Source organism: Erithacus rubecula (assembly GCF_903797595.1).
Source record: "Erithacus rubecula genome assembly, chromosome: 2".
NCBI lineage: Eukaryota > Metazoa > Chordata > Aves > Passeriformes > Muscicapidae > Erithacus > Erithacus rubecula.
This window is the reverse complement of record NC_136685.1, coordinates 14,435,366-14,449,164: the sequence shown is the minus strand read 5'-3', so window position 1 is coordinate 14,449,164 and position 13,799 is coordinate 14,435,366. Positions and strand designations below refer to the sequence as shown.

The 13,799-nt window shown below is 46.3% G+C and overlaps 1 protein-coding gene across 2 annotated transcripts in view; it reads left to right on the top strand.

Moving 5' to 3' along the window:
* KLF11 (KLF transcription factor 11) overlaps window positions 1-8,200 on the top strand; it is a 66,503-nt gene extending 58,303 nt beyond the window's left edge. For both annotated transcript variants that reach the window (XM_079298077.1, XM_079298076.1), the window contains 2 exons: window positions 2,402-3,374; window positions 5,305-8,200. In XM_079298077.1, coding sequence (XP_079154203.1) covers window positions 2,402-3,374; window positions 5,305-5,609 — 1,278 coding nt within the window. In that variant the 3' untranslated portion in view covers window positions 5,610-8,200. The remainder of the gene's footprint in view (window positions 1-2,401; window positions 3,375-5,304) is intronic.
* Window positions 8,201-13,799: the final 5,599 nt, after the last annotated feature.

The window sequence follows — 13,799 nt, the reverse complement described above, 5'->3', positions numbered from 1 at the left end:
AAACCTTGATAATTCTGATTACTTTCAAGACTCCTGGGATTTGTGAGAAGGGAGATTCCTGGATGCCACCTGATGAGGAGGTGATGTGTGCTGAAGAGACTCTATTGTATAATAAGTTACGAAAAAATGAGAAACAATATGCTGTGTTTGATGATTCCTGCTGTGTTGTAGGAGAGCATTGAAGATGGAAAGTGGCTGTGGCATATCCTACGAAATCTTAAAGAAACTGCTGAAGGAGAAGGTGAATTGAGTGACTTTGCAGAGGTGAAAACTGGCTTTGGACAAGAAAAACAGACAGTGCTTTATCTCTGTCCTGATTCATGGGTGGTGGCAAATGCCCTGTGATGGTGGTTACAGTGATGGAAGCAGAGCAGAGGTGAACCCATCTGGGCTGCTGCCTTGTGGCAAGATACTGCTGCCTGGGTGGAGACTCTGGTTGTGAAGGTACATCATATGGATGTTCATGTACCCAAGAGCTGGGCCACCAAGGAACATGAAAACAGACAACAGGTGGATCAGGCTCCTCAGATTGAAGTGGATATGGATTGGCAAGATTCACAAGAGTGAATTATTTATTGCTTGGTGAGCCCATGACATCTGAGGCTGTCAGGGAAGAAATGCAGCATTTTAGATGGGGTGATGATCGAGGGGTGGATTTGACCATGGACAGTACTGTGGTGCTATCCATAATGGTGAAACACACATTTCAGTTACTCAGGCTGAGCTGGTAAAGCTTCTTTGGTGTGGAGGACAATGGCTGAAATACAAATTTGGAGACACCTGGCAGATGGACTGTATCAGACTCCCACAAACCCCCCAAGCAAGCACCAGGTGCTTATGATGGTGGAAGCAACCACCAGATAACTGGACACCTGTCCCATGCCATCACCTGGAACACTCCTGGGCCTTGGAAGGCAAGTCTTATGGCAGCATGGCACCCCAGAAAGAATGGAGCCAGACAAGGGGACTCATTTCCAAAACAGCCTCACAGACACCTGGGCTGAAGAGCATGGCATTGTGTGGGTTTATCACATGCCCCATCATGTGCCAGTGTCCAGGAAAATGGAATGATAGAACAGACTGTTACTGAAAGCAATGAGTGGTGGGACCTTCAAACAATGGGATACACGTTTAGCAAAGGCCACCTGAGCAGTCAGCACTAGAGGATCTGCCAGCTGTGCTCTAGCAAAACTTTTACATAGTGTAGAAGGGGATAAAGTCCCTGTAGGGCCCACAAGAAAGATGGTGGGCAAACAATCTGAGTTACTCCTGCATCAGGCAATGACAAACCCATCCATGGGATTGCTTTTGCTCAAGGACCTGGGTGCACTTGGTGGGTCATGGGAGGATAGGAAGTCCAAAGTTTGCTCCTAGGGGATCTGGTTCTGTGTGAGTCACTGATTTGGATTGTGTGATGTTAATCTAACACTCATGTCAGCACTGCTGAGCTGGCTACATGCAACATCAAGGCTATTACAGAGGAATCACCCAGGTTAATGAAGAACAAGCTTTGATGAAACTGGACAAACACAGCAGTCATGGAATGAGAACTGACTTCAGCAGGCAAAACATCCAACACCACACAACACCTCTGCTGCCCTGAAGAACTGCTATGAATTGGAGCCCAAAGCAGTGCATGAATGAACTCAACAGATGTTCTAGAGGGATGGCCCATAGACTGAGGGAATGATACCTGTATCAAAAGGCAGGAAAAATAATGATGGTTACTTGGGATGTATTGAAAAGTGTAGGCATGATATAAATGGTATAGAATATGGGGTGGATATTGTCAACACACGGATGTTTCAGAGTAAGCACTGCTCAGCAACAATTAAGTCAAGGACTTCTGTGTCTCCTGCTCTGCCAGTGAGGAGGAGAAGCTGTGAGAGAGCATGGCTATGACCCTGCTGACCAAACTGGCCAAAGGGATATTCCATAGCATAGGGCATGGTGTTCAGTGTATAAACTGGGAGGAGTTGGCCAGAAGAGGCCAATCACTACTTGGGGTCAGGCCAGGTGGGTGGTGAGCAGTTGTGCTGTGCATCTTTTGTTTCTCTTGGGCTTTATTTCTCTCTCTCTTTTTATCTGCCTTTTTATTACAATTAATATTTTTATTATTGTATTTTCCTATATTTGAATTGTTATTACCTCAAACCATAGTTACCTTTTTCTAATTCTCCTTCCCATCCATCTGAGGGTGGAGGATGAGTGAGCTTCATGGGAAGCAAGTCTTGGTTGCCATGTGGGGTTAAACCACAGCAGTATGCTGTATTCATTTGTCCTAAGAGGCACATTCTGAGATGCTGGGAGAGGGCACGTAATTTTATATTTCAGAGTAAAGACAGGGGAGAGCTGTGCTATGGAATTACACTGATCCACACTGGTGTGGTTTTTCTTGCAGTGCATGACGCCTCCGCAGAGCCCTGACTTCGTGGAGATGTCGGCAGCCACGCTGCTGTCCTCACAAGTGACTTACTCCAAGCCCAGGACTGTGATGGCCAGCACAGCTGCCTGCTCAGTCACATCAGTGACTGCTGCCTCTCCCACCAGCAAGCCGTGTGTTCTGAGCGTGGGGCAGCAGCCAGCGATCTCCGAATCCTGCGCACCTCAGCCCTGCAGGGCCATGGCAACAAGCGTCATTCGTCACACCGGTGATGGCTCTGCCTGCCACCACATTCCTGCCCTGCAGGAGAAAACAGATGTAACTTCAGCCTACAGCACTTCCAGAGACTGGTGTGGGGCGGATGACCCAGAACATTCCAGACTGCCACAGGACACGTGTGCTGCGGGTGATTTAATCAGCGAAACCTCTCCAGTACATCGGCCTTATGCACATGACTCCAGTGATGTTGTGACCAATAAAGGGCAGCTGCCTGATTCGCCGCAAACCCACTTACCAAAGAATTGTGATAATGACTTGCAAAAAGGAGCTACCCCAGTGACACCTGCCCCTGTCTCAAGCCCCCAGGTTCTCTGTCAGATGATCCCTTTAAATGGACAAAGCAGCATGATTAATGCCTATGTCAAGCCTTCGGCCCCAGCTCTCTCGACTCCCGTGAAGCCCATTTTACCGCAGACGGCCCCTCTCTCCCAGCCTGTGCTCATGGGCCCTTCTGTGCCTCAGGGGACTGTCATGCTGGTTCTTCCACAGCCCGCTGTCACGCAGACACCGCAGTGCCCGCAGGCCGTGGTCACTGTGGGCAGCACCAAGCTGCTGCCCCTGGCCCCTGCTCCCGTGTTCATCGCCTCTGGCCAGGCCTGCGCCCCCCAGATGGACTTCTCCAGGCGGAGGAATTACGTCTGCGACTTCCCCGGCTGCAAGAAAACCTACTTCAAAAGCTCCCACCTCAAAGCCCACCTTCGCACCCACACTGGTGTGTATGGCTCTGCTGCTGGCTTGTGTTGGGTGCTGACATGCACGTTTTTGTTGGGAGGGGGGTGGGAAGGGGAAGATGTAAGTGATGGGGAAGCTTTTGCTCATCTCGGGGATGGAAGGAATGTTCATTCTCCATGGACAAGCAAAACAAGACATACTTTGTTCTGAGCCCTCAGCTGACCCTGCGGCGTTAGTTGAACTTCACAGGCTTTAGTTGCAGTGAAGCTTTGCTGTCTGTGTACGTGTGTTTAGATCTAAGTGGAATCCTGCCATCTGGACTAGATTGAAATGAATTGTGCAAGTCCCTTGTTTTGGAGCATGGGGAGGTCTGGTGTAAGCAAAGCACAGTACAGGTAGTTGGTATTAATTATTACATATGTAAAGGAAAAGAGAAACTCAGAAACTGCTTTTTTATTCTTGTTTGTTGGGTTTTTTTGTTCCCCCAGAGTTTTGTTTAGGCTAAATGGGAATGCATTGAAATTTTAGGCTGCTCTGTTAGGAAGTAAAGCTTCTATAGTAAATATAACAGTTTATTCAGTTACAGAAGGGGAATTTTAGAGGTAAATGAAAATTAATTGTAATTAATATGAACTGATTTGTTCCATAAATTGAGCCAGTATGGAAACAGTCTATATGTGTTTTACTTACCCATTTTCTGGTTCCAGCATCTTGTTAAATTAAAACTAACTTTGAGTGCTCAGGGATTATTTTTGATGTTGAAGGATAGGCATAGTGGGAGATTGGTATAGAATAGTTCTGTCTATTTTTGGTTTTCCTTGACTTTTTTCCCCTACCTACTGTTACCCCACAGTAACTGGTTTATTGGATATGTCAGCTTGCGTGGCAGGATTTGCTTTAGTTTGGCAGCTTGTCTTTTACAGCTCCTTTGGGGAAAGAGCTTAATCTCTACATAAAGCTGATAATTCTTGTAAACCATAGTTCAGAGGTAGAATGATTCTTCTGCTTCTGGCTTGAGAAGCTGCTGAAATAAAACCAGTGCTCTAACTGGTTTTGAACAGACTTTCAGCAAGTGCCTTGCTTTGTGCACGTGGCTGCTGATCCATAGGGAGCCCATGTGTGTCCCTGTATTGGGATTAGGACATCAATGGTGGGTGAAACACTGTGACCCCCTCACTAGCCAGTTCCCATTACAGGATCAGGAGGAAGAGTAGTTCAGATTTCTTTTTCTGCCTTTTCCCTGCACGCTGACTAGCTGATAGCACATCCAGCACACACAGACTTTACTCTCAGTATCTGAAGTAAGAACACTCCTGTGGGGTATCCTTCCTGCAGACCCCTTCTCTTCAGTTCCAAAGTGTCCCCATAATTGTGGGCCCCGTGGTAGATGTTTATCTGGAGCCCTGTGGGAGTTGCAGGCAGGTGGGATGCTCAGCAGTGGCTCAGGTTGAGCAGCAGCTGATGTGTTGCTGACTGCTGCCATTCCTGGTCTGCGGGGGGCTGGCAGGGCAGGCTTTGCCTCGGGAGTGTGTTTGTGTGTGGGACTGGATCACTGCAGCAGCAGGACCCCGAGGCTCCATTCCAGGCTTCCTGTTTTTCCACAGTATTTGCAGATGGCATGCTGCAGCCAGAGAGATGTGGATACACAGGGATGGGGGCAGGGGCTTGCTTCTAGTTCAGTCAGTGGATGAGGCAGCTTTATGAAGGCTCTGTTTCTTTAAACTGGGATTTTGGATGACTGAAAAAACAGACTTGATTAAGAACACTTAAAGAGAGATAGAAGGAAATAAGTAGAAATTATACCTATTACTTTTCTCTGGAACAGAACTTTAGCTTAATCTTGTGTTGACTGCACAGGTGAGCAGTTCTGTGGAACTCACTGGTTTTTGCAAGGCAGATTTTGAGTCAGTTCTTCAATCAGACTGCAACACAGCTTCTCAAAAGTCACACACGTCCTTTATGTCCTGCAGGGGAAAAGCCTTTCAGCTGCAGCTGGGAGGGCTGTGAGAAGAAGTTTGCACGCTCGGACGAACTGTCGCGGCACCGCCGGACGCACACGGGCGAGAAGAAGTTCTCGTGCCCGGTGTGCGAGCGGCGCTTCATGCGCAGCGACCACCTGACCAAGCACACGCGCCGGCACATGAGCACCAAGAAAACCCCCAGCTGGCAGGCAGAGCTTGGCAAGCTCGGCAGGATTGCCACGGCAGAGAAGCCCCGGAGCAGCAGCGCCCTGGGCATGCTCATCCCCGTGCCATCGCCCGTGTGCCAGGGCTAGAGCGAGCAGCGCCTCCTGCGAACTTCCTGGAGATCGGGAAGAGCTCCGATGGCAGCAGCAGAACGGGCACTGGCTTTTGTTTTCCCCGTGTTTGTGTGTGCTTTAGTTTCCTGCAGTTCAGGTCCTCTGTTGATAGTGCTATGTGAGAAATCTATCATATTTCTCGTCCCTTCCCTGTTTGGTTGTTTGTTGTTGGTTTTTTTCAGTACTTGGGCAATTGCAATCACCAGCACTTCAGGAAAAGTAGAACTCTTTGGAAGTTATTTTGGCAATAGGTTAAAAAAAGTTACTTGTAATGCTTGCTGTTAATATTTTGATGGACAGAAAAACAGGGTGGTTTTTAATTTTTATAGTACTATTTTCTATACCAAATATATTTTGTATTTGTTCATTTTGGTCTTGTTATGCAGGCAAATTAATTGCATTAGTAGGGCTGTGCTGGATGAGACCCAGAATTTTGGAAACTCCATTTCAGTAAACCTAAACTACTGCTTTCAGAGTGTTTTGTAAACACATACCATTTGATAACTCACACTGGTTGTTGTTTTCACACTAGCAAATCCTGATCCTGCAGTGGGCTCTTATGCAGGTGGATTGGAGTTGAAAGTGAGTCAGTCATTTTTAAAACAAACCAAACCAGAATGACCTTTTTTTCAGAATACAAGTGCTGAAATTCTCAACATTTTGTTAATTCATACCCTTTGCAAGTAGAAGCCAATGTGGCTGTTGGTAGAAGCATTCCCAAGTCCACACTCCACTGGAGCAAAGTTTGGAGAAACCAGACTGCTCTGATGGAGCTAGAAGCACAAACACCATTTAGAAATTTTGACACTAAAAGTTATGCTTTATTTTTGGTCCTTCTGAACCAACATATCAAAATAAACTGAAAAATGCAAAAATGGCAAGATAGCCCATGAAAAATTAGTGGGTCTCTCTTTATATTTTTTGAGTAGAGGAGAAATAAAAAATTAAAGGGTTTTTTTGTATTGTGGATGCTTGTGCACCTTATAGGAAATTGTTCAAGGCTTTCTTTTACCTGTATCAATGCACCAGAGAAAGTACTAATTGTGTCTTGAGTTAAGAAATAGCCACCATGTCAACCTGATGATATTCTTCATGTGGCCTTATACTTCTCCACAATACTTTGTATAAAATCACCCTTTTCTATTAAACAATACATTCTCCCTGTTGAATGGATTTTCTTTTACACAAAGTGTAATGATAGTAAAGAAAAGGAACCAGTGGCTGCAGGAGTGCTGTGCTGTAATAGCATCGTGTGAGTAACAAAATGCCCTTAGCACAATGGGACTGCTCTGTTCCCCTGGTGTGGAAGGAGTGCCTAGGTACTGTAGCAGAGCACCAGGTGTCTGCTGGGAGGCAGCTCCCCCACTGAATGAAATATCTCTGGAGTGCTTATTCCTTCTGGACTCTCCTCCCTTCAGCTACTCCTGCACTGAAGTTTAGTTGAGCACTGAGGAGGATTCTTTTTCCTGTATGCATCAATTGTTGATAACTAGGAATGCACTCTCTTGTACTGCTTTCTTCTGAAATCCTGGTCTTGCTTCCCAGTGTAGGCAAAGCATGGATCTCATCTGTGTAAGTGCTGACTTGCCAGCCTCAACTGGCACTCCCCTGAAATCAGCAGATTTCTGTTCAGCAGAGATCTCTTCCAGTTAAAGCAGATGATGTCATTATTTTTTACACTAAAACCTATAGCTATAATTAACAGTAGTAAGTTTTCAAGCTGCACTGAATTGGAGTATTGTGCTAAGTGTACTGAAGTTTTTGTGCCTGACCTTCTAAAGGCCCACACCCTGTTCACTGGCACGTGCTGTAATCCCACTGACCAGTGAGTGTGTGGACCTTGCTTTGGACTCTCCAAAGGGCTCAGCTGGAACCTCTTTTCCTGGTGAAGTGGATCCTTGTGGTGTTGCTGTTCTCTGTTGCTACCCAGTTTTCTGATTTTCTGTGGTGAACAAAGAGATGTTACTGCTCTTACTTTTTTTGTTGGGTTTTTTTCCCTCAGAACAAGAAGTCTGGCTTTTGGATGCTGTTTTGCATGCTTTTAACCAGGGGAAGCATGTCCTGTCTCAGTTTAGTAGCCAGTTTAGCACTTAAGTTTTTTACGGAATGACCATTTATGGTGCTGACCTGAGAAAACAGTTTGGAAACTCTTGTCGTAATTATATCAATTGTCATGTTTGTTGCATTACGGGGGGGAAAACAGTGGACTGGAGAATACAGACTTTTCAAAAGTGTGTCATGTATGTGTGTCACGATGTGGAAAAGCCACTGCTCCTCCTTGTTTGGGTGTACCTGGCCTGCAATTCCTGGCAGCCCGTTCTGGATGTGTGGATCCTTCTCTTGTGGATGTGCGTGAAAAGCTGTGGCTGCGTCTGCTCTGTCTGTTCCTTCCTGCTGTGTAAGGGTTATTTATGGATTAAGCATGACTGGCATAGCTGCTGTCCTTGCACTTTACTGCCTGAACTCTACTGTTCAGTCTTTTTATTTTGAGCCTATATTTTAAGGAAATGGAACTGCATTTTTGTACGTGTTTTTAACTTTTATTAAATAAAATGTATGTAATGTGACTGGTTTTAAGTCATAAAAACACCCTATGGATTTTCAGGTTTCTTAGGCGTCTAGAACTGTAAATCAGGATTAGATTGTGTGTCTAGGCCAGTGGAAGACTTTGGGGCTTGCTAATTCACTTTTCTGTAAAGGCAGAGTTTTTTGGATCCTGTTGTAAATTGACCAGTGCTCGCTTGTTTATGATTTTACACCACTCATCTCATATTTTTGGTAGAAGGTGCACACCCCCACCAGGCCTTGGGGCTTCTCTGTGCTCTCTGGGAACAAGAGTTCCCAGCTCCACATCACTTCCAGCCTGGCCTCCAGCAGCTGTCACTAGAAGGGATGTACTGGGTGCTGCTCTGTGTCACAAGCTGTGCATGCAGTGAGTTCTGGAAATAATGCAGACATGAGAATTTTACCCAAAAGGAGGCTGTACTAGCCTGTTCTTCCTGCTCTGGTGGGGAAGGGCTCTGGCAGGCTGGGTGTTTCCTCCCAGTCTCAACTGGGAAAGGTGTCCAGTGATGGTGACAGCAGCAGCTACCTACATTTTTATGCTGTTTCCCTCTGGCCAGTTCCTGAACTGCAGAAATGTTTATTTCCAGCTGAAAGGGAGAAGGTGTAACGATTCCAGCTTTTTGTCACAGCCTTTCACTGCAAGGTGGCTCAGTCTGCAGGCAGAGCCCTCGGGGAGTGACCTGGGAGCAGTGACTCAGGCTTTGTCCACAGAAGAGCCCATTGTTCTTTCGAGTGTGAGGAAAGTGAGAAGGGATCTCGTGGATGGTTCTGCTTCCCCCTCAGGAGAACAGCTGGAAGGGAAAGCTTAGGTGCAGGTTTAGTGCTGTAGCAGAATAGCATAAACTCCAGCCCCGGGGTCTGCAAGTTGCCACAACACTTTTGTCTCCCAGGAGAACATGTCCTGCCTGTCCCCAGTACTATTTTTCAAGGAAGATTTTTCTAAGCATCCAATTAGATCCCTAAGAATATTTGTTTTGGGTTTTTTTCCCGATTTTTATTTTTCCCCCGGCTTTGTTTATGTGAAACATGGCAATGGATTTCACAGTCTGTGCTCACCTTTCTGCTTTTCCTTAGACCCGAGGCGTGGTCTGAGCTGCTCCATGCAGCACTCAGTCCACATCCTAATGGGGCTGGAGTCTGGAACAGCTTCATCCAGTGAGACAAAACAGCCTGCATACAAGGAAGCCTCCCCAGCTACCCCTTTGCTGACACAAGCATTGTTGAGAGCAAGTCTTTCAGTCTTGAAGCCATTCTAAATCCATGAGAAGGAGTAATTTTCTAAAGGACAATGGGTTTGTGCTCAAACATGTCTCTGCTTCATCTTGCAGTCAGAATGGCATTGCTTGTTACACACAGTGTCCTGTGTGGTTGTACAGCCAAACCTTGGCTGAGCAGCAGCTGGAGTTTGATCCTGGTGAATCTGGACACTGGAAAAGTGAATCCATTCTGATGCTGTAGGTGGCCCAAGCTGCAGGGTGGTTGCACACTTGGTGTGCTCCCAGCTCAGGCCACAGCTCTGGATAACTTTCCCTTTCCAGCTGTGAAAACTACTCAGCATCCTTCATCTGCCATCTCATGAGCTGAGTCCTGTTCCAGGCTTGTCTCTGGCTTGAGTTCATCTGCAGGGATAAATCTTCTGACTGGTTTTGAAGTTTAATCTGTGAGCCCATCTGGCTGTTTACCTTCCATTTATGTCTGGCAAGGCAGCTTGAGGCAGGCAGGCTCTGGCTGCAAGAAGGCAAATTGCTTCCATGTCTGCAGCAAGAGTAAATCATGACTCAAAACCCAGCAACCTGCAGGCTGAGGAAATGCTGAGACAGTCCAGGAGGAAGCTGCAAAGCCTCAGCCCCATGTCACAGTCCAGGCTGTCCTGGGATCCTCTGTCAAATGCAGCCTTCCTCATTTTCTGCTGCAGTCCTCAGGTGTAGAAGAAAATTGATGACTTCTATGTGCTGATGTGTGCAGAAGGCAATGTGAACATCTTAAAACATGCAGAAAACATGAGGAAACTGGAGCATACCCTTTCCTGGGAGAATTTGTCCCAGATGGGAAGAATATCTGAAGTTTGTCTCTCTTGCAGCATCTCTTGAGATCAGAGTGATTTCTGTTGGTTATCACTGCTCAGATTAATCCACTTCACCCTGTGCAAATAATTGTCATGTCCTGTGTCCAGAGTGAGGTGAGGGGGAACCCTGCTGTGGATGTGGTGTGTGCCACATGAGCTCCATGAGGTTCCTGTGTCCCCCTTGCTGCCCCCCTGGCTGGGGCAGGGGCTCTGGTTCAGCACAGCTCTCTTTCTCCTTTTGGACTAGTGCAAAATGCAGCATGTAGCATTTGTCTTTGTTAGATGAAAAATGTAGTAATTGCTTAAAGATAATTAGCCTTTTGCTGGTTTATTAATGGGGATTAATAGTGTCAGCTGAAAAGCCATTGTCAGCTATCCTGTCTTATGTTGTGGGTATTGAACAGGAGGGTGGTTTCCAATATTATGAATAAGAGACTCTCCAGAGTCTCTGCTTAATTCAGCAAACTGTTTTAGGGGCAGAAAGTACTGGCAAGCTGAATAATTTTTTATCCTTCACGCAGTTGTGATTTGATGGTGGTTTATAGGGAAATACCATGAAAAGAAAATGAACTTTCCAATAATTCAGCAGGTTGGATGCCAGCATTCACTCCCTGAGATGTGGCAAAGTGATCTCTATAGAGCAAGTGTCCTTTTTTTGAAAAACCCATTAATTCAAGAAGTTCCTCCTGAAATCTGTTGTGGGCACAGCAACTGCTTCCATATTACTGTTTACCTACAAATGGTCTAGTGTCCTACTTTTGTTGGGCAAAGGATGGACCAAAAGCAGAGTTACACTGACACCAGCTAATTAAACTGTAGTTGTGGCTTCCTAGGCACCAGCCCCACTGCCACTGTCCCTTTTTGGTGTGCTGCTGGTTTGACAGAGGGAGGAGCACAGTCCCCATCAGTTCTTGGGCAGACTGGGACCCTGGCTGGGTACCACCCTCCTGCTCTGCATGGTATGAGACAGATGGCTGTGAGCTGGCTGTGCTGGCTGCCTCTGAGCTCAGTGCTGAGCACACATCATTTTATGGCACAGAGAAACCCTGCAAGACCACACCACAGTCTGAGGCCCCTCCTTGTATCCTCAAACTTCTTCCTTGCACCTTTTCCCTGGTGCAGTGACTGTCCCAGCTGCACCACTCCTTTCTGGACCTTCCTGTGTTTCTGCAGCTCCTCCTTTTCTGTTGGTGATGCTGAAAAGGTGATCTGTGAAACCTGCTGTACCTTTGTTCCAGGTACAGAAGTGTGCTTATCTCTTGGTTATTTTAGCAGCTTATTTTATAAAGCAGCTAAATGTTGCTGTGTTCAGTAGAGAGATTTCTTTGCAGCCCAACAGCATGTTCAGTTTAGGTGATCTTTTAATTAGTCATTTTCTGTAATAATGAATACCTAGGCTTTCCTTAGGAGAGTGTGGAATGGGTTGTAGAGCTGTTACCTGGGCCAGTCACCAGATGCAGCCTCAGAGAGCAGCTCTGTAAGGGCAGCCAGGGCACATGCAGAGTGACCTGGGGGGAGGCAGAGCCCTGCTCCCTGCCTCTCCTGTCACAGCATGGTCCTACAGCAGGGTGGCTTTCCTCTGGTGTGCTGTGTCATTGGACACCATCCAAAAAGGCAGCAATCCACTGCCCTGCCCTCACAAAGGGGGAGCTGTGACTGAGCTCATCAAAATATCTCCCCACATGTGCCAGAGACTCTGGGGACCTTGACAGAAGGAAGGTGTCAGTTGAAAGAATGAAATCCAAGTTCAAAGAAAATCTAAACCACTATAGTGGTTAGAAAAGAATATAGAGTACTGTGATCCCCTGTGGTGCTGGGGTCAGTATGTTTTTTCTGCTCTCCACATGCAGATTCTGTTCATCCCAGTAGGTCTTTGAGAGCTGCTGAAAACTAACACAAGCTCTGGGAGATCTAGTGAGTGGACTCCTGATAAACTGCAAAGAAACCGTGTTCCTGCCACAGATCATTGACAATAGGTCTAAAAATGACTGTTCCTGTGAAAGAAGTGCTACTGTTCAAAATTGGATTTTTTCCAGGAGTGTTAGAGAGCGATTGCTCCAGAGGGCCCACCCAACTTCTCCCAGCAATGCAGGGACATCTGCTCTCTACTCCAGCTATTTCTAGGCCATGAAGGTATCACAGAATCATAGAACAGCCTGGGTTGGAAAGGATCTTAAGGATCACCTAGTCCAACCTCCCTGCCATGAGCAGGGACATCCTCCACTAGACCAGACTCAGAACACCATCCAAGCAGGCTTTGAACACTTCCAGGGATGGGGCATTCACAGCCTGTTCCTGTGCCTCAACACCCCCACAGTGAACAACTTCTTCCTTATGTTCATCCCAAATCTATCCAGTTTCAGTTTAAAACCATTACCCCTGGTCCTACAGACACACCCCAGCTGCTGTGCTGGCAGCTGCTGCCTCCAAGAGTGCACAGAGGCTGGCTCCTTTCCCACTGCCCACCCTGGGCTCCCATCCCACTGCCCACCCTGGGCATTTGATGCCTTCACTGAGGGCTTCAGAGTATAGATGCATTTATTTCTGTTTCACAGGTCCAAGGAATCAGAAAGTATTTAAAATACAGCATTTTAAGAGGTGTCCTGCAGGGGTTTTTTTTCATATTTACACATCGTGAAAATTTCATCTGATGCCTTTTATGTTTCAGCTGAAGGTTGAAATAAAGTATTTTTTCTACTTCTGATAATAAGCAGATACTCATAATATGTTAAGATGCAGGTATAATAAAAGCAGAAACCCAAAATAGCAGGCTGCCTTGTCTAGGAGCACTGAAAATACTATTTCCTTTGGAGAGAGAACTTTCTGGTTTACTTTGCAGTCACCCAATGGTAAAATGCAGTGACTTTTCTTGTAGGACAAGAAATATTAGGGAATTGCCAGGAGTGGCAATTCTGAAAACCAATCCCAAACAGCTGCTCTATGAGAACATGCAAGTCCCTCTTGAGAAGGATGACTGAAATGGGGATGTGCCTCCTGCTTTCACTCCCATCACTGGGATGGATCCAAGCCCAGGAGCCCCAGGTAGGACACCTATGCTGGGACCCTGCCCCAAAGGGATCATACAAATCCTGTGTTCCTAATTTGCCAGTGTGGTGGGATCTGAACTCTGGGATTACACTGCCTATGCACTAGATGGTGGGCTCAGTCCCCTTTTCCTCTTATCTCCCCAGGTTGAAAGAGACAATGCAAAATTCAGACCTGGACCTGAGGCTTGCACAGCTCAAGGAGTACATTTGGCACATTTTAAGTGGCAGAAATATGAATTTCATTCAATATCCTCTGAAGTTCTGGATCAGATGGTATTGCTGCTTTTCTTTTTACTAAGTTCAAAGCAAGATCTTCCTTCAAAGCACCGTATTTCAACACCTCTGGTATGACACTTAATTATAATACATGTTCATTTACAAATAGCATTTAGAAATGAGCTTCTAAACATTGATTCTTAATATGAATTGGTGCCTCTTCCAGTGGCACCAGTCAGGAATCAGCAGCTGGTGAAGATCCTCATGCTCTCC